Source organism: Salvia splendens, chromosome 4 (assembly GCF_004379255.2).
Source record: "Salvia splendens isolate huo1 chromosome 4, SspV2, whole genome shotgun sequence".
Classification (NCBI taxonomy): domain Eukaryota; kingdom Viridiplantae; phylum Streptophyta; class Magnoliopsida; order Lamiales; family Lamiaceae; genus Salvia; species Salvia splendens.
Window position 1 is genome coordinate 6910271 of NC_056035.1, and position 26340 is coordinate 6936610.

General features: G+C 40.7%; 2 protein-coding genes across 2 annotated transcripts; both read right to left on the reverse strand.

The window, feature by feature from the left end:
• Positions 1 to 9920: 9920 nt before the first annotated feature.
• LOC121798239 (protein NSP-INTERACTING KINASE 3-like) lies at positions 9921 to 14414 on the reverse strand. The gene is made up of 11 exons (XM_042197143.1): positions 13568 to 14414; positions 13124 to 13256; positions 12967 to 13038; positions 12704 to 12847; positions 12538 to 12609; positions 12381 to 12440; positions 12204 to 12298; positions 11970 to 12113; positions 11051 to 11392; positions 10557 to 10948; positions 9921 to 10461 (listed from the first exon to the last, which is right to left on the reverse strand). Exons 1-11 carry the CDS (start codon positions 13668 to 13670, stop codon positions 10141 to 10143), a joined length of 1878 nt encoding a protein of 625 aa, XP_042053077.1. The 5' UTR covers positions 13671 to 14414; the 3' UTR covers positions 9921 to 10140.
• Positions 14415 to 24285: 9871 nt separating this feature from the next.
• LOC121800224 (F-box/kelch-repeat protein At1g23390-like) lies at positions 24286 to 25683 on the reverse strand. Its single transcript, XM_042199807.1, has one exon. It carries the CDS (start codon positions 25634 to 25636, stop codon positions 24413 to 24415), a length of 1224 nt encoding a protein of 407 aa, XP_042055741.1. The 5' UTR covers positions 25637 to 25683; the 3' UTR covers positions 24286 to 24412.
• Positions 25684 to 26340: the final 657 nt, after the last annotated feature.

The window sequence follows — 26340 nt, forward strand, 5'->3', positions numbered from 1 at the left end:
CAAAGCATTTAATAAAGTTCGGTTAAAGAGTGATTGAACTGAAGAGGGATTAGTGAGAGCATCTCTAATGGTCGGCGTCACCACCGGAGCGCCGATTTTTCGCCCACGCCGGTTTGACGCCGAACCATTGGAACCGGCGTGGGCGAAATCGGCGTCAAAATCGGCGTCGCCATGCCGATTCCCGCGCTGACGCCGGTTCCCACGCCGATCCTCACGGGCGCCATTGTGGCTCCCGGATCGGCGCCAAACCGGCGTCGGATTTAAATATTTTTTTTTTTTTTTTCGCAAAACACAATATATACGCGCGTTGAACCTCATTTTCATTCGCACCACTTGTTTTAACGAGTACTCTCTCTCTACCTTACTTTCTGTACAAGATCAATAACGAGCAATGGAGAACAACTACGAAGGTACTCCAGTTAATCCCGGGGGATGGTCTCAGACTCCCCCGGCTCCCGGTGTAGGGTCTCAGACGCCCCCGACTCCCGGGGCAGGGTCCCATACTTCCCCGGCTCCTGGGGGAGGTGGTTGGCCTCCAATGAGCGGGTACTACAACGTGTACCCGTGGCAGCAGATGATTCCGGGGTGGGCACCCGGCATGCAGCCCCCTATGCAGATGATGCCGGGGTGGGCACCCGGCATGCAGCCACCGGCGCAGCAGATGATGCCACCGGCGCAACATATGATTCCACAGTCGCAGGCGACGCACGGGGGGGACAACGCCTATCGGCCGACTTTTGATTTTTCCACCGGTTCTTCGCACACATCGACCCCAACGGATGCACAGTATTCGGAGACCTTCTCCTTAGCGGACTTGGGTTTTGATATTAACGACGTTTCTGAAACTCTCATTCAAAGCCAGGGAGTAGGGCGGGGTAAGAAGAAGGGCAAGGCGAAGAAGGTCGGCGAGTCGTCGCAGCCCCGCGCCGAAATCCGGGGCCGGAGGAAGTGGACGGACGCGGAGAACGTTGCGGTTGCCAAGGCGTGGGTGAGTGTTTGCGACGATCCTCTCGTTTCAAACAACCAGAGGATCGTCAACTTGTGGGCGAAGATAGCTGCAGCCTACAGGGCATTTTGCCCTGAAGGGAGACCGTGCACCGGGGAGGAGGTCCGGAAGTGCTGGGACCGAATCAGGGCTGGCGTCTCTCGATTTTCGGGTTTGTACGCCAACGCCCTCCGCATGCAGACCAGTGGCCAAACAGAGGAAGACTGCAGGAGGATTGCGGAAAGAGCCTACCCCGATCCGGATAAGAAGTACTATGAGTTCACCTACTGGAACTGCTACGTTGTGCTCAACGAGTCGGAGAAATTCCGGGCAGGCGTCGACGCTGGCTGGCCGAAGAGGCAGAGACTGAACTATACCGGAGATTATAGCGGCAGCAGCGGTGGTTCGTCAGACCTCCCCGAGACGGCCCAGGAGGGTCCCGACTCCTCGGTCGTTCGGTCGCCGACCTCGCCCGGTTGGGCAAAGGCGGGCGCAGCAGGTTGCGAGGGGGGGCACACCGAGTTCCCAGGATGTCCATTCGGCATCCCCCCTCGGCAGGTCTACCGAGGAGCTCAAATTCTTCGCGCGCCAACAAACGCGCGCTCAAATGGTGAAGACCTTAGCCGACTTCCAAGCGGCGGTGGACCCCGAGGTGAAGGATTTTCTTCGCGTATTGCTCCAGAGCCAGCGTGAAGAACTGGAGGCGATGAGGAGGGACACCGGCGGGAATAGCCGCGGCGTAGGTGGCGACGGAGGCGGCGGCGACGGCAGTGAAGAAGCGTTGGGCGACGACGGAGACGAGGACGGCGGCGATGAGTGATTTTGTTTTACTTTTTTAAATTAATGTACTTTTTACTTTTTGTAATTTTTTAAATTGTTGTACTTTTTTTTAAAAGTAATGTACTTTTTAAATTTTAATATTATTATTCGAATTTTCCGTATTTGTCTCGTAAATTAAATTATGTATGTTGATACAATTGTAAATTAAATTATATAATTGTTATTAGTGATGTGGATAGGTAGTGTGAAGGCTATTTGATGGCTATTTGATGTCCAGTTGATGTGGCAAGCTGATGTGGCAGGAGAATTGTAGTGCTGATGATGTGGCAGTGTGAAGGCTATTTGACGGCTATTTGACGTCCGCCAGCATTGGAGATGCTCTGATGGATGGTTAGTTCTTCACTGGCAACATGCTAGTTACGGAATGACGAAACTGCCCTCGTGTTGCATGCATAATCCACGTACGTGCATGCAACAATTCGCGGAATAGCCGCGTTATGAAATGAAGGAATAAGGGTCGTATGCGGATAATAATAGGTCCACGTGGACGTCCGAGCTGGCATGGGAAGGGGAGTGCGTGAGTTCGGCACCGAGCTGGCATGGGAAGGGGAGTACGTGAGTTCGGCACCGAGCTGGCATGGGAAGGGGAGTACGTGAGTTCGGCACCGAGCTGGCATGGGAAGGGGAGTATGTGAGTTCGGCACCGAGGAATATAGGTGGATGCGGTGTGCATTGCGTGAACTATAAGAAGGGGGACCACACTCTCATTTTGTTATGTTAGTTATGTGATTGTTGATTTGGGCTAGGATCCGTGATCCGTAGCAATTAGGAGTTTCATTCTCATTGTTATCGTTATTGCTTTGTTGTTGCTATTTGTAATTCCTCTTTTGCAATTTACATTCGATTACCCAGATCTATCTATCTTAGCTCGGTTACTCTGCTACGTGAGGTGGTGTTGCTTGCTTTTGCTGTGTGACTTGCAGTGATCGTTGCGATCTCGCTGGCTTCGAGCTCGAATCGCAACAAGTGGTATCCAGAGCCACCGATTCTCAGTGAAATGACGCCGGTGAGCACGAGGGGATCGACGGAGGCGGATAGGAAGGTGATGGAGTCGGAGAGGCGGGTGATGGAAATGATTGTGGAATTGAGTCAGAAACAGGAGAGAGCGGAGGCGAGAATGGAGGAGATGATGAAAGCGATTGTGGCGATAAACGTACAGAATCAGACGGCGGAAGTGAGAAGGGAACGGGAGGTCGTAGGCGATGGTGGAGGTAAGAATGAAGGCGGAAATGATCTCGGCCGATCTACTCGGTACGAATTTCCTAAGTTTGATGGAACTGGACTAGAAGGTTGGGTGATGAGATCGGAGTTCTTCTTCGAAATCGCGAAGGTGACAGAGGATAGGGAAAAGGTGAAAACAGCAGCGCTGCACTTAGAAGGGAAGGCATTGCAATGGCACCGGGGGTTTGTGAGTTTGCAAGGGGAAGGGGCCTACGCAGATTGGGGTGGATATGTGAAAGCTATGTCAGCGCGGTTTGGGACACACGCCTATGAAGATCCATTAGCTGATCTGAGAAATTTGAGGCAAACCAGTTCGTTGCAGGAGTACATGGACGAATTTGATGAGTTATACCCGAGATCAAAGGTGTCAGGAGAGCAGGCGCTCAGTTTCTTCCTGTCCGGGCTTGTGGATGAGTTACAGATGCCCGTGAGGATGTTTAAGCCACAGAGCTTAGACGATGCTTATGCCTTAGCCAAGCTGCAGGATCTCACTGTCAAGGCAATGCAGGGCAAGCCTAAAGTGAGCCAAGGGGGAGGTTCGCAGGGGAGCAGCTACAGTGCGAATAACAAATCACTGACGGTGACTACCACCAACTACAAGCCAAGTGGAAGTGCGGGCGGCTATGGGAGCAATAAGGAGAGTGATAGAGGGAATCCAACGAGACCACCACCTAGACTTCTAAGTAAGGAAATGGAGGAGAGAAAGGCTAAGAACCTCTGCTTTTGGTGCCCGGAGAAATTCACACCGAATCACCGCTGCTCTAAAAGGAAATCCTACGTGATGCAATTGCTTGAGGAATTGAAGCAAGAAGAGTCTGAGGAGCAGGAAGAGGAGGAAGATTGTGAAGTAGCCCAGGACTTGCAGCTATCTTTGCATGCTATGTGGGGAATTAATGGGGAAAGAATTATGAGGATGAGGGGAGTTTGTCAGAAAAAATACCTTAGAGTTTTGGTGGATACAGGAAGCACACACAACTTTTTGAGCAGCCACATAGCTGATAAGATCAAATGCAAGTGGACACAAGTAGCAACCGCAGCAGTTGAGGTAGCCAACGGGCAGCTACTGCAGTGCACAAAAAAATGCAAGGAGTTCCAATGGGAAATGCAGGGTTCTAAATTCACTACTGAGGTTCATGTTGTTAACTTGGAAACCTATGATTTGATATTGGGAGTGACTTGGCTATCTACATTGGGGAACATTGGCTGGAATTTTAACACACTCAGTATGGTGTTCAAGTTAGATGGTCAGTTGTATCAGCTGCAGGGAGAGAAGTGGAATTCTAAGGAGAAGCAGCTCAATTGCATCCAACTAATAACTCAAGAGGAGGTCTCTGGTCAACCAGTAAAAATGAGCCAAGTGGTGACAGCGGTGGAGGGAGTTACTTGGCAATGTAATGGAATAAGCAAGGAAGAAATGTGGCCTGAGTTGGAGCAGCTACTTGAGGAGTTTGCTGAGATTTTTGAAGAACCTAAAGGCCTACCACCACAAAGGGAGCTAGATCATAAGATCATTCTGAAGGAGGGAACTGAGCCTATCAATGTGAGGCCCTATAAGTATGCAGCTCATCAGAAAGATGCTATTGAAATAATGATTAAGGAAATGCTAGAAGCCGGGGTTATAAGGAACAGCAAGAGCTCTTATGCTAGCCCTATAGTATTGGTGAAGAAAAAGGATAATACCTGGAGAATGTGTGTAGATTACAGGGCTTTGAATGCAGCCACTGTGAAGGATAAATACCCTATTCCGGTGATTGAGGAGCTGTTAGATGAGCTAGGAGCGGCTGGTTGGTTCACAAAAATTGATCTCAGATCAGGCTATTGGCAGGTTAGGATGAATCTGGAGGATGTGCACAAAACTGCTTTCAAATCCCATGAGGGCCACTATGAGTTTCTTGTCATGCCCTTCGGCTTGACAAACGCACCAGCTACTTTTCAGAACTTGATGAACACCATATTCAGGAAGTACTTGCGGAAGTTCGTGTTGGTATTCTTCGATGACATATTGGTATATAGCAGAAGCCAAGCTGAACATGTTGGGCATCTTAGGGTGGTGTTGGAATTAATGAGAGAGCATTCTCTTCTAGCTAAGAGGTCCAAGTGTGTTTTTGGGGGAAAGGAGGTGGAATACTTAGGCCATATAATATCAGAAAACGGGGTGGCTACAGATGAAGCTAAGATTGAGGCTGTCAAAAACTGGCCTCAGCCTAAAACGGTTAAACAGGTTCGGAGCTTCTTGGGTCTAACGGGGTATTACCGGCGATTTGTGCAGGGCTATGGTGTTATAGCAAAGCCTCTGGTGGAAGTTATCACAGGGTCGACCTTTGAATGGACAGAAGCAGCCCAGGCAGCCTTTGAAAAGTTGAAATTCTTGATGAGTTCAACCCTTGTTTTGGCCTTACCGGATTTCTCCAAGGACTTTGTGGTGGAAACTGATGCATCTGGGGTGGGAATAGGAGCAGTATTGATGCAAGAGGGGCATCCAATTGCCTTCATCAGCAAGGTATTATCTCCTAGGTATCAATCTCTATCAGTGTACGAGAAGGAATTATTGGCTATTCTCTTGGCGGTAAAAAAATGGTATCACTATTTGCAATGCAGAAAGTTTGTGATTGTGACTGATCATCAAAGTTTGAAGTACCTTTTGGAGCAGAAACTCACAACACCTACACAACAAGCTTGGATGGCTAAGTTGATGCACTTCGACTATGAAATTAAGTACAGAAGAGGGGTAGAGAACTCAGCAGCTGATGCCCTCTCAAGAGTTCCTGAAATTATGGTTCATGCTCTCACCTCTTACATCATTCCCCTGGAACTCATAGCTAAAATCAAATCTACATGGGAGAAGGATCCGCAGCTACAACAGATTATCTCAGAAAAACAGCAAAACCTTGAATCTCATCCGAAATTTAGTTGGCAGAAAGGGGAGTTGAGGAGATATGGGAAGTTAGTGGTGGGAAATGACATCCAATTGAAGGCACAGATATTGGCAGTATTTCATGAGTCTGCTCTAGGGGGGCATTCTGGGGCTCTGCCTACTTATAAGAGACTATCGGCCTTACTATATTGGCCTAAGATGATGAAGGAAGTAAGGGAGTTTGTGAGGCTTTGTGTCGTTTGTCAAAGATTCAAGGCAGGAAATTCTCCCCCCGCTGGGCTACTACAGCCATTGCCTACTCCAACTTCACTCTTTACTGACTTAACTATGGATTTTGTGGAGGCTTTGCCAACTTCTCAGGGGAAGGATGCCATACTGGTGGTAGTGGACCGGCTGAGCAAGTATGCTCATTTCATGGCAATGACTCATCCTTTTACCTCTAAACAAGTGGCTGAAACCTTTATGAATTCAGTCTTTAAGCTTCATGGGATGCCACTAAAGATAGTCAGTGACCGGGGTGCAACGTTCATGAGTGCTTTTTGGGCCGACTTCTTTGCCTTGTTGGGAGTTGATCTCTTGTACTCCACGGCCTATCATCCGGAGACAGATGGCCAGTCCGAAGTAGTTAACCGATGCTTGCAATGCTATTTAAGGTGTTCGGTTGGGGAGAAGCCACATTCTTGGCATCAATGGTTGGGTCTCGCCGAGTATTGGTATAATACTTCGTACCATTCGAGTATCAAAATGACTCCCTTCGAAGCTCTGTATGGGTATGCTCCACCTCTACATGTGCCGTATTTGCCCGGGGATTCACGGGTGGAGGCAGTAGATATTGCCTTACGGGACAGAGAGGAAATGATTTCAGTGCTCAAAATGAATATACAGAAGGCTGCGGACCGGATGCAAAGGCAAGCCAACAAGCATAGGGTGGATCGCGAGTATGAAATTGGTGATTGGGTGTGGCTGAAGCTGCAGGATTATCGACAAAAGTCCATCCGAGGCAAGCACCACAAATTTGAACCAAAGTTTTTTGGGCCCTACCAGATTCTGGACAAGATCGGCAAGGTGGCCTATAGGCTGAGTCTTCCCTCATCAGCCACCATCCATAATGTGTTCCACGTTTCTCTACTTAGGCCGGCTTCTCAGCCTACTGGTCCAGTGCCCAACCTACCTGCTATATCTCACATTAGGGATGCTCTGCCGCAAGCTATACTTGAGCGAAAAATGGTGAAGAGGCACAATCAAGCTGTTACTCAATGGCTCATACATTGGGATGGGTATTCACCCGCGGATGCTTCGTGGGAATATGCGGATGAAATCAAAGCACGTTTTCCCTGGTTCCTTGAGGACAAGGAACCTTAAGAGGGGGGTATTGTTGCATGCATAATCCACGTACGTGCATGCAACAATTCGCGGAATAGCCGCGTTATGAAATGAAGGAATAAGGGTCGTATGCGGATAATAATAGGTCCACGTGGACGTCCGAGCTGGCATGGGAAGGGGAGTACGTGAGTTCGGCACCGAGCTGGCATGGGAAGGGGAGTACGTGAGTTCGGCACCGAGCTGGCATGGGAAGGGGAGTACGTGAGTTCGGCACCGAGGAATATAGGTGGATGCGGTGTGCATTGCGTGAACTATAAGAAGGGGGACCACACTCTCATTTTGTTATGTTAGTTATGTGATTGTTGATTTGGGCTAGGATCCGTGATCCGTAGCAATTAGGAGTTTCATTCTCATTGTTATCGTTATTGCTTTGTTGTTGCTATTTGTAATTCCTCTTTTGCAATTTACATTCGATTACCCAGATCTATCTATCTTAGCTCGGTTACTCTGCTACGTGAGGTGGTGTTTCTTGCTTTTGCTGTGTGACTTGCAGTGATCGTTGCGATCTCGCTGGCTTCGAGCTCGAATCGCAACACCTCGCTGTTAACTAATCAACGGGATTTTGAATGTAAACGCTAGATGCGCGCACAGCTTTACGGGCAACTAAGGGCATCAATAACCCCGGCCTGGTTTCAGGCCCCAAGTCCCCTCCACGTCATCATTCATCTACATTGCGGGTCAGACCCAACTGATCCAACCCTGCAGACCACAACCCGGGCCGCAACTAATAAATGACACTATTCACAACTTCAACATATTTAACTCGTAAATGCAATTCGTTGAACAATTGAAACCGGGAAAATGCACTGTTATTGTTCATTAGAAATTAACATTACATTTCCTAGACGAAACAAATTAAAAATACTAGAAACCCGGGCCACATTGTCTCTTGCGGACTGTACTTCTTCGGCCCATCCTCCTCGCCGACCTTGCCCTTGATCTCGAACTCTTCGGTGTTGACCGGCGATGTTACGTCGACGTTGCTACCGACTCCCGGACTAGGCGTCGGCTGCGATGGTGGCGACGCCGGCATGTACCAATTGTTCGAGTTAACGAACTCGTCCATCTGACGCTCATCGCTGTTGAACCAATCCATTGACGCCGAAACAAAGTGTATAATAGAGGATTGAAATGGATAATACACGTAAGAATGATGCAAACAAGTCTCGTATTTATAGCCAAAAGATTGAAAAAAAAAAATTTTTTGGGGACTTGCGGCCCGGCCCGAAGAGCATGTAATGCTGGGCCGGGACTCGCGGGATGCTGCCCGTCCCCGATTAACGCTGGCCAGGCCGGGCCGCGGGACCGTCACCGAGCCGCAAATGCGGCCCCGGGATCGGCCTGGGCCGTGACTCCCCTCCGATTAACGCTTGTGACGGGCCGGGACTCGCGATTTGCGGCCCGGCCCAGTGCGTTACCGATGCTCTAAATTACTTTCTATATCTTATTTCCACAAAAGTATTTTTTTCATTGACGCTATAGCATTTCCGTCTAATTTATCTTCAATAATTTTCATTCACAGAAGTAGCACTTTATTTTGTTAGACTGGAAAGGAAAATTTTAGTATAATTTGATATTTTCGAGTTACCTTGCACAAGGGCATGAGAAAGGTGTGATGTTGTACATTTATTTTTTTTTATTTTAAGAGATTTTGTTTTCAAAACCTAAAAATGAGTAGTATATTTTTTAAGCTTGTGCATATCATTTTCAAAGAAAATTGATACTTTATACTATTAACAACAATGAGATAAAATCAATTTTCTTTTCACTAATGAACAAATACGTCTTGTTGCATTTAATTTTTTTTAAGTAAGCATCACCATTTATGGGTGATCTTGTTGTATAGTAAATGTAAAATTAATATGATGACACATATATTAATGCATCTTTTATCTGTTCAGTTAAAACAGTTAGAAGTGTATCTTCATCTACCGAAAATAAATACTAGGAGTAGTAGTACTTCATTCGTTTTATAATAGACGAGTTATTTTTCTTTTTAAACTATCCCAATTTTTAGCTAAAAATAGAGCAAATAAAGTAAGCAAACGTAAATGTATTTGTATGAAAGTATTAAATCAATCACTTGCATATAGTAATAAATATTAGTACAAAAATATATAATGAATGTAGAACGAATATCTTATAATATAAATGTAAAGAAGTGCGCCAAACTTCGAATTTGTTGTGATTTTATGAAAAAAGGTTCTATAATGGGAACCCTTTTATTTTTGGTGTATTCAAATTTTAATTTTTACTTTATTTTGCGGTTAAATGAAACCCTTTTGCATAATATAAAAATTCTTATTTGGAATTTATTTTTCTAAAATCACTTCAAATTCTAATTTTCTAATGAAACGTATTTCAATCAAGGGTATGATATTTTCTCTCTAATAAATAAATCTGATAGTTCAAAATTATCATGGATATAAATAAGCAACTATTATTAATCTGAAATGCCATTTATGGTCACCCACATTATGGTCACATAGACTTACCCTATTTTCTATAGCAAAACCCTTATTTGCTACTATTATGCTTTTTTACTGGTTTTAATTAATAGTCATGACATAAATCATAATGTAGTGGAAGCTCTCAAAAAATAATACACCATCAGCATTCTTGAAAATCTAGGATTTGGATTGAGCTTAATGAATCTAATAGTACTTTGAACAACAAGTAAATGCACATAACTTTTTCTTTCTTTTATACAGGTGATCTCAAATGCAGAGGTTCAAACAAACACTATACACATGATGAGTGAATGCAATTTTTTAAAGCTTTTAGCTTAGCTTAGTAGTAAAAGAAGACAATCGAACCTCATGAAAAAGATGCTACGCTACCTTGGCCCCGAGAGCTCCATAGCCTCGACTACGAGGGAGGACTCCTCAATGAAGTCCGAATATCTCTGAATAGGTTGTTCGAATGTTCGGAACCTAGGTGTGGTCTCGTTGTTCTGTGATTGTTCCCACTTCTCTGCTAGGCCATCGCCTTCCAGCATTCTCAAGACCTCTGACATTTTAGGGCGATGCAACGGATTGAACTGAGTGCACAGAAGTGCCACCTGAACCATTTCTTCAAGCTCCATTCTGTCGTACTCATTCTTTAGATCTTTGTCTGCCATAAGGCTCAGCTTCCCTTCTTGGTGGAGCTTCCTTACCTAAATCAAGAGCAAGTAAGCAACGCCATCACATCGTTCAAAGTGTGTGCGCGAGTGAGAGAGAGAGTTATAAGGTGAGAGTGTGGTGGTCGTACCCAATCCAGTATAACCCCTTTCTGGTTGTTTCCCCGTCCAAAATCGACTGCTTTCTGCCCTGTAATCAGCTCGAGAAGTAGGATTCCAAACCCAAACACATCAGTCTTCTCCGATGATTGCCCCGTTGAGAGATATTCAGGCGCTATGTGACCAACAGTGCCGCGGACAGCTGTGGTGACATGAGAATCGCGGTGGTCTAAGAGCTTTGCCAATCCAAAGTCGCCAACCACAGCCTCAAAGTCTTCGTCCAACAGAATGTTGGCTGCTTTGACATCACGATGGATGACTTTGGGGTCACACTGCTCGTGCAGATACACCAAGCCACGTGCAGTTCCCAGCGCTATCCTCTTCCTCCTCGACCAGTCCAGTACTGGCTTCCCATGGATATGGTCTGCGAAGAAAATAAAATTATGTCAATTTCGCTCGAAAGCCAGCAAATGATGTGTTTCTTTCCTTCTCATAATGACTAAGGTAATGAATGGCTGCTGCATACCTTTGAGTCTGGATGCGACGCTGCCATTTGGCATGTAGGGATAGATTAGGAGTCGCTCACTTTCAGTCGAGCAGAACCCCCAAAGTCGGAGGAGATTTCTATGAACAGCCAAGCTGATCAACTCTACTTCCGTCTGGAATTGTATCTCTCCACCAACAGCATTGTAATCCTTTATCCTTTTCACGGCCACCACAGTCCCGTTGTTCAAGCGACCCTTGTATACAACACCAAATCCTCCCTTCCCCAATATATTCTTTGTGTTGAAATGATCCGTTGCGACTCTGAGTTCCTTGAAAGTATACCTTCTCAAATGCCCCAAGCGTACCTCGGGGTCATATTGCTCTGTTAAAAGTCGTAGAAAGGGAAGTCAGTTTCAAACCAAACAAATGCTTATTAGAAGAAGGCAAAGGATAAGATAAGTTTCTGCGATTCACTTAAACTATTAGAACATACAAAATAAACATAGGAGTATTTGTATATGATGTAACAAGGAGCAAACAAAGCTTTGCATCAGCTGATTCTCCACAGGTAAAGAGGATCGATGAAGAATAATAAGACGAGTTAAGTTTACGATTTACACAAGTAATGTTGCAAGGGAGGCTGCGATGTCAGGTATTATAACGGAAGTAAACACATCGCATAACTCATAAATGAGTATAACTCTACAACAAAAGGGCAAGCAGAAGTGTGTTAAAGATCAGTTCAATAAGTTAGTATAAAGAAACTATCGCGCAAAGAAACTTTTCGGGCTCAGTTCTAAACACCTTAATTCCATTATCAGAATATTTATAAACTTTCCAGGCCTGTAAAAGTGCACATGCTGATATGAAAAGAGAATACCATTACCAGATGAGAAACATCAACATATCAATATAAATTAGTACATACATTCATTCTAGTTCTAAAAATGTAAACTTACCATTAACATCAAAGAATATCTGCTGATTGCGCCTGTAACGCCACCAAAAAATCAAGCCAACAATAGCAATGATCAAAAAAGCGCCACCAAAGCTTGCTCCAAACGTAACTGCAACATGATGTTTCGCTCCAGAGTTCGATTGACCTGGTTAGAAAATAGACGTCAGACAATATCATCTCAATTAAGAGCCACAGGTGATAGATGCTACATCTTGAAGATGAGACGGGGGCTTGCCTTTCACAGCATCTGGTGGGAAGGACAAAGGCTCTGGATAGACAACAGAACAATTGTTTTGATTCTGTCCACAAATTAGAGGATTCCCAACTAATCTGAAAAATGATTGGAGCAATGAGGCTACTTTAATTAAAAGATAACTCACTTAAACATTCAGTAGCTAAAAAGATAACTCACTTAAACGTTCTAGCAGGTATTTTCGGCAACGAGCCACTGAAATTATTGAAGGAAAGGTCCCTGCAACAAATGGTAATACAATAAGCCTACAAATGTTGAACGAAGGAAGAGACTACGGCCCCTCAATGACCATAGCAAATGAAGGATTGGCATATACACGAGGGTGAGGCTCTCGATTTTGGTCAGCGATTCGGGAATGGGTCCAGTAAGGCTGTTATTGTTAAGCCGCCTGTCTTGCCAGAAGAATAGCGGACATGAGAGTCAATCTAAAGAAATGTTAAAGTGTTGATATTTTGCAATTTTAAAACTGGCATTTAACTCACAGATAGTTCAAGTTCTTCAGATCCCCCAAAGAACTGGGAATTTCGCCAGTTAGCTCGTTATTAGAGAGGTCGAGGGTTTGAAGCTTTTCTAACCTCCCAACGGCAGCTGGAATAGTACCGGTGATTGCATTGTTTTGCAGTAACCTACACCGACGCATGAAAGCATTGCCAACTTATCTCATTAATGAAACCACACTCAATCCAACAAGTAAGTAATATCTAATGCTGCCAAACTGAAAAGAACAAACAGATAATATACTTACACAGATTGCAAATTACTGAGGTTCGCTATTCCGGGCGACAAAGTTCCGGACAAGCCAAGGCTAGGCAGTCCTCTGGTGAACCATGAAAGATTAGTGATGAGATTAAGAAAACTGGAGTACATCATAAAGCAATAGTTTGTGCAGGCAAGCAACTCACAGAGCAGAGACATAATTATCTTGGGCACAAGTAACCATTCTCCAACTACAAGGATCAACAGAATTAGCATCCCAATTCTCCAGCACATTGTAAGGATCGTGTAAGTCGTTCTTTATCGCCATTAGAGCAACAACTGCAGGCGGAAACAAAGCTACTAATCAGTCTTATACTTCCCTCACAAGAGAGCCAAAAGACATAAGTAAATGCAGAGCATTAAAGATAGCAAACAAGTAGATGAAAAATCAGGAAACATTTATTAGTGGAGCCACTATATAAATCCTATCAGACGAAAAAATGAATGGAAAACACAATCTAGAACATTAGGTACAAGGATTGAGTTCCAAACAAAAAACATTCCATCAAATTACTGAAAAAAATAAAAAGAAAAGAAATTCTATTTTCTTTATATGCAAAGAAAAAGAATTGAGAAAGAAGAAAATCCACCTTCATAATTCACACCAGAAGGAGATAGAGTTGAATGAGAAGCCTCAATTATTGCCAAAACCAGCAATCCCACTTGCCACAGCAGAAACTTTCCTCTTTCCATACCCTGCTAAACAGCTCCTTCAGTCCACTAATTTCACCTTCTCTGCATAATTCTCATTCCCTTCATAGAACAAATGATAGCCCAAAACCCACCATAACCAAAGAAAGATTCCCACTTTTCAAATCCCAAATCACCACAATCTTCTCACTGAATCTCCATGAAATTCGACAAAAAACCCCAAAAAAACCAAAAGGCCCAGATGACAAAGTTGCTGTGTTGAACCAAACGGAGCAGATTAATGCTCACAAATATGGGATGAAGTGAAACCAAGAAATGAGGGGTATTTTCTTGAGATCTGGGAATTGAGTTTGTATGTGAATTCCACGCAGTTTTAACTGATCCTAGATATTCCTATCTCTTACCAAAGAGGTAGAGTAGTAATAAAAGAAAAAAAATCTCTACAGCTTATCACTTCTGATTCTTCACAAAAATGTAAAAAATCCAACTTGTTTTTTGATGAACAGCGTACACTCGCAACCTCTATCAATCATCTCATAATTCACACATTTCAATACTACTACTCCTATATACTATCTAGATAGAAACAACATACTGCAAAAAGGTCCAAAACAAAAGGCCAAGGCATCGCAGATACAGATGTGGATTGTAATTTGAAAATTATAAAATGTGTATTTTATGTAATGAAAAAGGCTTGTTGTATTTTTGGGGAAGCAAAAAATTTGCTTTATATTCAGTGATTTGGACTGAAGGGATGTGCTTGTGATTGATTCAGAGAGAACAATGGTATGTCTTTTGGTCCAAAAAGCAGATCAAATTACATAAAGCAAAAAAAATAAAACAAATTTTTCGCAGGTCACGTGCTTGGTGAGTCCAGTCTTTGTTGGTTTATGAACTGTTTTTATCTTTTTGCAATTTAAATTATACAGTAGTGATTTTGGTCTGTTTAAGTTTTTGGGCAGACATCGTTGTTTACTACCATCACTCTGTTTGTTAAAGTAGATTATCACACTGATTTTCTTACTTTGATGAGATACAAAAGTTATACCATGGTTTGTTTGGTAGCTAGAAATAGACAATTAAATAACTAGTGTACAATTTTTTATATTTATGCACGTTTGATACCATAGTTAGGTTATCCTTAGGCCGCAAAAAGGCTCCTTGTTCGACAAAATTTGAGTAAATAATCTCACACTATTGGTTACATTTTCGAATCATATTTGATCGAGGGCTATACGGCATGATTCATAAAGACAAATAATTCTACCACATTCCTTGATGTCAATATCTCTGTCTCTATCTCTATCTCTGACTAAATCTTTTCTTCCCCAGTAGGGTTCTTTTGCGAGGACATACGAACCCTAATTGCACATGCTTATCTTCATTCTCTCTTTGACGGTGCAATTGATTTTGCATAGTATGTAATATGTATGTATACATAGGTATTGGGTTTTAATGTTCTCATAGGGTGCGTCATGTAACAACATGTGGATCATCACATCACTCACTAATGTGAGATGTTGTGGTTGTTCCTCGTCAATATTAATCTCACCCATATTTTTCGTTCTTGCCATGTAATCTGCATCCTGAAACAATGGAGCCCGTTGGGGGCTTGTGGGGGCCACTCCCTTATTTCGTTAAAATCTAAGCATATTCGTAACATGAAAAAAAAATGTTGAAACCAACAAAGACCGCTTTGTATATAATATCAGAATCCTCTACACAAAGACCGCTTTGCCCCCAACGGGCTCCATTGTTTCGGGATGCAGATTACATGGCAAGAACGAAAAATATGGGTGAGATTAATATTGACGAGGAACAACCACAACATCTCACATTAGTGAGTGATGTGATGATCCACATGTTGTTACATGACGCACACTATGAGAACATTAAAACCCAATACCTAAGCATATTCGTAACATGAAAAAAAAAGTTGAAACCAACAAAGACCGCTTTGTATATGATATCAGAATCCTCTACACAAAGACCGCTTTGGCGTATAATATCATAATCCTCTACATATAATTATGTCATTGAAGACAAACGAAACACTACGGAGAAGCCACAAAAGAGAGACCAATTATAATTTAATGTTAATAGAGGGCTAAGAGGGGAAATAATACTCCCTCCGTCCCATGTTACTTGCATTTTTCATTTTAGGCCTTAAATTTGGAATTGATTTTTTAGCGTAATTAAATTAGAATTTGAAGTGTAACAAGATATCACTTAATAAATGAGCTCTTAACTTAATCTAACATATTAATTAAATACATTAATTCTAACTTTAACTAGAAATAGTGTAAGTAGTTTGTGTCGAGCTGAAATGGAACAGTGCAAGTAACATGGAACGGATGTAATATAATTAATAGATTGAGATTTCCATTCAATTTATAATTTGATTTGCTGCCATACAAACTAAACATCAAGAAACCTTATCTATCTCTCTATCTCCACACCTTTCTACCCTCATATTTTATGAGTACCATTACCATGCCATGTCAAACACGCCCTTGATGTTTTATCTAGTGATGGTGCATCATTATAATATACAAAGTGAGGTATTAAAATTTTGTTACATCAATTCTTGAATAAAATATGGTAGGTGAGGCAAGTGAGAAAAGGAATAGTGATGCCGTTATTGGCAGAGAGAAATATTTGTATTTATTTGATGGCTGTTAGGCAAGAGTTGGTATGGTTTGAAATTTGAAAAGCAACCCACTATAATTACAAGTATTTATTCCATAAAATATTATAGGACATGATTTTAATTAGATAACTTAAGTATTAACACCTCCTCTTTTTTTCTTTAAAGTGCGCCTACAGCGCACATGCCCACATGGGTTGATCAAACAATCTAAACAGTTAAATTAAAACCTCGATTTTACTAATATCAGTACAAAATGATAATCACATTCATTATGGAGGACTTCTTTTACTGGTTTTCCCTCGAATTTAATTTATTATTGTAAAATATAGAATTAAATTTACTTGATTGTTGATTAACAAGTTATACTACGTGATCTTAAAATTTACTAGTATATGATAAAAGTTACTATGATATACGGAGTATTTTCGTTTCCACCTTATTTAGGTAAAATAATTAATCAGACATGAGAATTTTGTAAGAATATATATTTTCATTTCTACAGAATAAAATATTCCATTATTGAGATTTTGTAAGATGACACTTATTTTTAATGATTTTGGAAACTTCACCATCCGATCATTTGCGAAAAACAAATATTGTATTCCCTAAATCAAGGATGCTTTCGATTCATTGCCCATGCCAAACATGAAACAGCGGATGCTTATAATACTATAGTACTACTATTATTTTTATTAACAAAACAAAAACGAGATGTTATTTAATTTATGATAGACTAATGTGCATATGACAGATCCAATATTATAGTAGGAGTAATACTTTGTAGGATTATTGTCACTTTGGTATTAATCTAGTTAGAGAACAATTATATTCTCCAAAATAGTCATATTTTTCTTATTGCTTCAGAAAATTAATTTGGTTTTAATTATCCTTATTTTATCTTTTAATTGAAAAGAAATTGTTGAAGTTATCATTTTCACCAAAATATTCTCTTTTTAATTAAATTTTGTTCCCATTGTATGCCAGGGAGGACCCCACAACATTAGGATAGATCATATGCATAACATCATTAACTGCATGAGTGTAGAGAGTAAGTTTCACCTCCAAAAAAAGAAAACATGATTAAATATTGAGAAAAGGTTCCTTAATCTTTGTTAATTTGTGAAACCCTAGGCCTCGAGGTATTTTTGTCGCATTGGAAAAGCTGAATATTCTCTGGTCTACACTTGCTGATAACTGATTTAACTCTTTATTATAATATTTCAAACTCGTATTCTTTATTATTTATTTCTAGCTTAGATTAATGAGGAATTTTTTTCCCTTTTCCCGATTCCAATTTACATTATTAATTAGAGGTATTTTCTCTAGCCTCGAGGACCACCAGCACCAGCATAACAAAGAAAATATAGTATGTTTTTCACCCCATGAAATTTTTGTAAAGTGTAAAAGGAGCCCCGAATGAATCCGATATTATCAAGATTGTACCTGACTAAATTACTCCTATATTATATGTCAATACTTTGTCACTAGTTTTGACTGTAGTCATTATTTGATTTTTATATAAACTAAATCAAATATTATGCATACAGTCTAGACAATTGAATTTCAAAACCATTAGATATCCATTAGGAAAATGATTGAAATACCCAAATAGGCAAAGCATTTATTAGACAGGAGGAAAATCTTTGTTCTCCACCGTGTCTACGTGTCAAGTTTTGAGTGGTCAACTAAATGTTGTGTGACATGACATCCTATCACATGGAAAAGCTTTTGCAAGTGCCCATCGACTGAGACTACTCATTTATCTTACATACTTTCTATGTACCACATTTCATTTTGCACATAACTAACTACGTCCAATTTGGGACAATTTATTTTGTTGGGAAATGAAATTCAGATATAAGGCTATAATTTATTTTATAAGCTTATGAGGATGTACTATGTACTATAGTACTATTATCTGTAATAGTACTTTCTTAGAGGATGCCAATTTGGCAATTTACATTTTAGGGTTCCAGTATTTCTTTTTTCTTTGACAATTTCTTAATATAATTATTCAAATCTCTCAACTAATTAGAACAAAGGATTGTTTTTTTTTCCTATCATTGTCAGATATTTTTTCAATTATACTACTGATACTCTCTAAACACTCTTTGTTAGTACTATCCATCTTTCACGGTTTGTACATTGTTTTAGTAAATATTTTTCATTTTTATAATGATAGATAGTATTTCATACTAGATCATAAAACTATAAAGTAGGGGAGTGGCAAGAGATAAGAGATAGGAATGTGGATTAGGTGCTCAGCAGTAGGCCCATGAAAAGGGAAAATGGCCCACAAATTTGTTCGAGAAACATACTCTACAAACCTTACATCACATAGTATTACACGCCTCCATAAAAAAGTATTTAAAAAAAAGATAAAAAAAGTAGTTAGAAATATTATTAGTAAAAAATCGAATCCACATTTTTAGAGAAATTTTTTTGCCATTAATAAATAAAGGCTAATTTTGGTAGACAATTGAAAATAAAAATGCAAGACTATTTTCGTGGACTAAGATAATACTGTATGTTATACTGACTAACCAATTTATTTAAAATATTTTCATTTATATCCATATGCCATAACTTAAGTGATACAGTATTTATTCTCTTTATAACATTTGAGTGTTTTTTGGTTCCAATCTCAATCACCAATTTTCAGCAAAAACAGATTATTAGAGGTTACAGTGGGAAAAAGTGTACCTTAACTAATATTATTACTATTTAGTTAGGTGGTTATAATAATTAAAATGAGGGTTGTAAATAACACCACTCTTTCAATGGATCGTTAAAAATATCGGTAACATTTTGGGCCACTGCTGAAATGATAATGGTTATACCCAGATCCAATCAATATAACATGAGGAAAACTCGACATACTATTTGTACAAGTTAATTTCCTACTGCTACAGTTATTACTACTACTTTACTACTACTCAGTTTTTTATTTCAAATTGGTTACAAGATTTTTTATTATAAAATATATAGAAAGTCAAATTTCAATTTGTATTGCTCAAATTTTAATTTGATTTTAATATCAATTTTATCTCTCCATGACAACCATATATTATGAGCTTTCTCGCGTTATTCATCAAAATATTTTCCATTAATAATACTCCCTCCCTCAAATAAATTTTGCCACACTTTGACAGGGCATAAGGTCATCCACATCCGTGTCTTAATATCATCTCTTAACCGTCTCATCCTTTCACTATGCATGGGCTCTACTGCACTTTTTACCTCATCTCTTAACTAAGAGACAACACATGCATCCCTCAATCTCTTAATCATCTCATCACTTAACTATTCATTCAATTTCATTTTTTATTTCTATTTCCAACAAATTCAATTAATATTTCATTGAAATATTAAATTAATACTAATAATTCATAAAATCATTGAAAATCACGAAAATTACAACATCCAAAAATACAAAAAATACATAATTCAAATCTTAATATTACAATTTATTGAAATCCGCATAATCATGGAAAATGATGCGGTGATCGTCTAACGGTTGCCAAATTTTGCCCAAATGTGCTCTATTAGATCCTCCTGGAGTTGGGCGTGGGCCATAGAATCACGTGTCCTTTCCCGAACAGATATTCGCTCTTGCAAAGAAGGATGCACTCCACTGCGAGGCGGACTACTTGCGGAAGAGCTTCCCGCGGTTTCAGGGTCGAACCAATTTCCCGCATTAGGTCCTTCGTCAGCGATAATCATATTGTGGAAGATTATGTACGTATACATGATGTCGACCATATTCTCCATAAACCACGTACGGGCCGGGGATTTGATAATGTTGAATCGAGCTTGTAGAACCCCGAACGCTCTCTCCTTGCGAGCAACCTCTTGCTTCTGCGCAAAAAGAGCATGTTTTTCGTTTATCGGCCTGTTGAACGTCTTCACGAAGGTTGACCACTTCGGATAGATGTCGTCGGCAAGATAGTACCCCATTTTAAACTGGCGGTTGTTAGCGGTGAAGTTGATGGCTGACGCTTTACCATTCAAAACTTTGGTGAAGAGGTCGAATTGGTTGAGCACGTTGATGTCGTTGTTCGATCCGGGGACCCCGAAAAATGCATGCCAAATCCATAGCCGGTATTCGGCAACGGCCTCAAGTATAACGGTGGGGTGGGTGCCTTTGTGGCCGCTCGTGTATGATCCCCTCCACGCCACAGGGCAATTCTTCCATTGCCAATGCATGCAATCGACGCTGCCAAGAATCCTGAGGAATCCGTGCGCTTGTTCGTGAAGTAGGGGCAGAAACTGACAATCTGCGGTGCTTGGCTTCTTCAGGAATTCGTCGGTGAAGACTGCCCGGATGCCTTTGCAAAAGTTCATCAAACACAGTCTCCCAGTGCTATCCCCAATGTGCAGGTACTCGTCGAACAAATCCGTCATTTGTCCAGTAGCAAGCTGACGGATTGCTGCAATACATTTCTAGAGCGTCGTGAGACTGGGACGGCCAGTAGCGTCGAACCCTTCTTGGAAGTACTCTTTCTGGGCCGCCAATGTATTTGCGATATGCAGAAATAGCTCCCGCCGCATGCGGAAACGGCGACGGAAGTATGTTACCCCCCATACCGGATTCTCACAAAAGTAATCTCGTACTAACCTTGCGGCGACTTCCTCCTTGTCACGATGGATGTATTTCCATGGTCGCTTTTGACGCGCCGCGACGGCCTCCTCCTCCCTACGTCGCTCTTCTTCTAGCGATTCTTCCATTATTCGACGCATTTGCTCAAATGGATCCATGAATGGATTAAATTTGGGAAAATAACTGGAGAGGAAAGAGAGATGATATGATAGTGATGAGAAGAAAAAAAGATGAGGGATAGTGTGTTTGTATGTAAAATGAAAGAGTAGGAATATTTATAGAATAAAAAAAAGAAAAAAAGAAAGAAAGGAAAAAAGTACCGTTTAAAAACGGTAATATTACCGCTGAAAAATTTTAATTTTTTTTTGCGAAAAAATCAATTTTTTTTAAAAAAATATTTATTGCGTCAGCAATGACGACGCCCCCCGCGAGTGGGCGTCACGCCGCGCGCCAGAGCTCGCCACGTGGCGCGGCGCGTGGTGAGATGGCTCGCCGACCCACCCTCCCCCCGAGCTAAGCGACGAGACCGAGCACCCGCAGCGGCAGCTTGTTGCTGTGTCGTCAAGCCGAGATGAGACCGAGACAGCAACGAACTGCCATTGCGGATGCCCTAAGCAACCATATATTATGAGCTTTCTCGCGTTATTTATCAAAATATTTTCCATTAATAATACTCCCTCCCTCAAATAAATTTTGTCACACTTTGATAGGGCATGAATTTAAAAAAATACTACTATAATTGAAAGTGAGTTAAAAAAGTTGGAGGAATGTGGATCCTACTTTTATATATATTGGTTTGATAATGTTTTATAATAAAATGTGTGTGAGAATGAGTTAGTGGAATATGAGGTTCAGTGCCAAAAACAGTAAAAAGTGAAATGTGACAAATTTTATTGGACAGACGAAAATGGAAAAATTGACAAACTTTCTAGGACTGAGGGATTACATTTATCAAGATACCGGTAAAAAAAGAGTGAAGTAATTCATTTCTCTCTCTTTCCTAATTCATTTCGTCTTTATTTAATTGGTGTGCCCAATTTGTAGGCAAATTTTTTAAATTTTTTAAAATAAAAGTAAAGTGGTCAATGTATTACAACTTCATTTTATAAAATAATTACTATTAGTTAAACATTAGTATATATAATAGTGGATCATGGTTTTATATGAAAAACTTGTGTGATATTAAATGCCATTATTCAAATATTTAGTTATAGAACATCATGCTATGTGCATCTTTCTTCTTCATGACATTTGTTTCTTTTTTCCAAAAAAGTCTTAGTAATCAGAGAAATAAAGATAAATTAAAAGGTTTCCTTTACATACGATCTTTAGCTTCGAAATACATACCCTATTATTTCGAGCTCGCTATATCACATAAAAAAGAAAGAAGAAATGAAAAATAGAACGAAGAAACTGAAGTCGAAAAAAGAAAGAAGAAATGAAGATAAAGAATAAGAAATAGAAACTGAAGAAGAAAAAAGAAAGAAGAAAGGAAGAAAAAAAAATCAAATGTTTAGTACCTAGAGTTATTTTTGTCATGTGATACCAAAAATGTTATAAAAAAAATCATGCATCATTTTTGCAGAAAAGTGAAAGATCAGGCACTATTCATGTAGACTGCAGTTCATTCTAAAAGAAATACAAGAAATTTAGAGAAAGGCCAATCAAGTTCCAACTTCGAAGTCTTCTTCAAGACCATACACACTTAATAAGTACTCAGCATTAGTACTGCATATCACAAAGAAACCAAGTATGAAGTATAAACACAAAATAATCGGAGAAATTTATGACCCAATGTCGCATAGACATAGACCACACGCGAAAACCCTTTTTACCAAATATCTCAAGGGAAGACAGTGAAAAGACACTCAAAATAGCTAACATTAAAACGCTAAATAGCATCGACTACAACAACCATACTGTCACTTCTACTCCACCTCTTTAGAAAACTCAAGAACACTCAGATTCTCTTAGATCGACTTGGTAAACCAGAAGAGGTGGAAAATGACGAGGACATTCCAAGGTATCTCTCCATCCAACGTTTACTTGAGGCATTATCTACATGGATTGACGCATGGCCCATCGGTGGACCAACCAATAAATAACTGGACCAACTAATTAATCAAAATTGTAAGTACCACATATAATTCTCATGAATGACAAAAAAAAGCACTTTGTTTATTTAGAGATTTTGAATATTTATCTACTAAAGTGCGCCATTTTACAATGCACTGCTATTCTTATATTACTTCTTGAAATAGTTTGTGAACCATGGTTGATATGTAGACATTAGGGCTAGAATCCATCAAGGCTCAAGCAACGAAGAAAAAAGAAAAGACACTGTTTAGTATTTTTATTGGAGGACACATTTATAAAAACTAAATCACTAATTAAATTGATGCATTCAAAATTCAAATTGATAGAAATATCAAATACTAGTATAAAACTGTTCGAACTAAGAGCATTCCCAACGGTGAGCAGCAGCTCACCGTCCGTCCTTGCCGCTGGCAAGGACGCGCTCCGCCACCATTGCGCTCTTGCCGCTGGCAGGGCGCTGCTCTATGCATAGAGCACGTCCGTGCCAGCGGCAAGAGCACAGCGCGTCGACGTGGCAGCTTCCGATTGGCCCGTTGATTTATCATTTTTTTATTTATTTTTTTAAAAAAATCGAAAAAATCTGAAAAATTCAAAATTAATAAAAAAAATATTGTCTCACTTCCTAATAAAATATATCCATTTTTTCCACACTTTTAATTTATTTTTTTCATTATTTTTACCCCAAAATTCATACTTTCATCTATAAATACTCTCATTTCAAACACAAAAAATGATACTATACTAAACAACTCTCTCAATCTCAATTTTTAGGATTTTAATTATGTAATTTTTAATTTTTAGGAGTTTAATTATGTAATTTTTAATTTTTAGTATTTTAATTATGTAATTTTTAATTTTTAGGATTTTAATTATGTCTTTTTTATTTTATTTGTAATTTGTAATATTTATTGTGGTTTTTTAATAAATTTTAGTATTATGGAAATGTTATTGTTTAATTGAATTTTAAATTAATTGTGCTCGTCCTTGCGGAAGAGCACAGCTGTGGGTGTTGTGCTCTTGCCAGAGAGCAGGCATGAATAGTACCGCCCGGGCCCACAACCGTGCCGCTGGCAAGAGCACGGTTGTGGATGCTCTAATAGCATCCACAATAGTATGGACATCCCAACGGACTAGCACTAGGACATCTCAAAAACTCCTCATGCCACGTCACTAGGACATCCCACTGCATAATCGTGGACAAGCACTAGGACTTGCCGACGCCCTAGCTAATAAAATAAATTGAAAAATACGATTAATTCATTTTAATTGTTAGTGTTTATCAAATATAAAAAAAATGAAGTGCAGTGAGTTGTAAATATTGAGTATAAATAAAAAAAAAGTAAAAATAAAAATAAATTAAAAAATGGGACTCCTACCTCTTGTCCGCGCAATAGCGAACCAGAGGTAGGATGAGCCGCTAGTCCGACGGACAACCTCTCATCCGCTTGGGACGTCCGTCACCTGCTCGCTGGCTCCAATAGCGAACGTCGGGTAGGACGAGCCGCTAGTCCGTCGCGACATCCGCTGCTGCAGATCTCTAACCAAATATTCAAATCTAACGTTATTGGCTCGCTGCAACTCATCAATCCCCACCTCGGCGCACGTACACACCAACCGCTCCGCCGTTTTCTCACGCGCCACCGCGTTCCTCACGCTCCACCACCTACACCCACCGCCGCCCACCAGCTCGCACGCCACCACCTCCTCAACGTTCCACATATCACTGTACACGTACACAATATTCCCACCCACCCGAACATTGATCGAATTGCACTCACCTAAACTGTCGCTCTTCAATTTCGCCACATACTCCAATGGCATTTCTCCGATCTCTTCGCATTCAAATTCATCTCCCACACCTCTCCAGATCTTCACTCTCTCCACATTTTTAATTCGGCAAAGCGCGACCACAATCAGGCTGTTATTGCTGCATCCGATGCTATAATCGATGATCGATTTCGCCTCACCGATACGTAAATCGAAAGGTCCGCACCATGAGTTGGTTTCCGGATCGAAGGAGTGCATTTGGCCGGACGACTTCTCCGCGACGATCAGCTTCTCCGCCGCGACGGCGATCGAGAGCCAGGACGAAGCCGGCGAGTCTCTTATATTTCCCGGCATCGAGTCGCAAAAGCGCCACGCGCGTGTTTTCAGATCGTAGATCTCAACCGCTAAAGGCTCGTCTCCAAAATCGCATCCGCCACCGGCGACCACGACGAAGTCTCCAACGCGCGCGACGATCGGGTCCTGCCGCCACACAAGCGGTGGATCGGCGTGGTGCCAGTCGAGATTGAGAGGATCGGAGGAGAAGGAGAAGCGCGATGAGGAGAGCATGTAGACGAAGCTGGAGTGCGATGATCGGAGGCCGCCGGCAGCGTAGGTCTTCACCGGCTGAGATATTTTGATCCAGAGGCCGGAGCGTGGATCGTATGCGTGAGCTGTGGCGGCGTGCGCGTGGAGGATCAGCCAGGGGCGCGGCGGGCTGTGGTGGCGGAGGGAGGAGGACACGGCGTCGCCCCATGATTTGGACACGCGCGAGGCAGAAACCAGGTCGACGAGCGGCACGTGCGAGAGGATGTTCTCCAATTCATCGGCATGAAATTCGAATTGTTTTCCCTCTTCTTCCATCGCCGCTTGTTGATTTTCTCTGTTTGATGCCATATCAAAGAATGGTGAATTAATTGGATTTCGAGTCAAATATATTATGCTAGTAAGGGCTGATTAATTTGTTTGACTATTATATAAACTCAGAAAATGTGTGGCATGTGGTTGGCGGGCTAATTTAAACTGTCAAAAATCTCCTCTTTTTAATTAGGTTTTAATATTTTTATGATGAATAGGTCATCAATTGTTATCTTATTCGATTTGTCTGTTACTACTGACGATCTGGAAAGGATAAATTGACAAAATATGGAAAAATACGGTATGCCAAACAAAACGTCACGATTAATTATTTAATATACGTGGTTTAAATAAATGTATTATCTCCTTCCTTTGTTACTCCATATTTTTTAATATGAGATTTAAAAAAAGTGGTACTAAATGAAAAAATAAAGAAAAAGATAGTATTAAAATTGTTGATATTGCAAAATAAAAATAAAAAATGACTCATTAATGTTGGGACATCTCCAAATACATATATAAATAAATACATAATATACCTATAAACTAAAATTGTCTCTCTCCCTATATATGCGTAGTAGAGTATGTACCATCGATTTAGCACTAGCCAGTTATTCTTCAATTGAAATTCTGCTATATACATCTGGATCTGGTCATGGATAGCAAGCGTAAACAAAATTCATTTCAATATTAAACTATTTTTGAAAATATTTTGAAAACTATCTTCGAAGTTGACCGGTGAC

Excerpts from the sequence above, each read along its gene's own strand:
- LOC121798239 (XM_042197143.1), bottom strand. The coding sequence starts at position 13,670 with ATGGAAAGAGGAAAGTTTCTGCTGTGGCAAGTGGGATTGCTGGTTTTG. Across the intron at positions 13,039-13,123 it reads GATAATTATGTCTCTGCTCT|AGGACTGCCTAGCCTTGGCT; the intron begins GTGAGTTGCTTG and ends ATGGTTCACCAG. Across the intron at positions 12,441-12,537 it reads ATCGAGAGCCTCACCCTCGT|GGACCTTTCCTTCAATAATT; the intron begins GTATATGCCAAT and ends CATTTGTTGCAG.
- LOC121800224 (XM_042199807.1), bottom strand. The coding sequence starts at position 25,636 with ATGGCATCAAACAGAGAAAATCAACAAGCGGCGATGGAAGAAGAGGGA.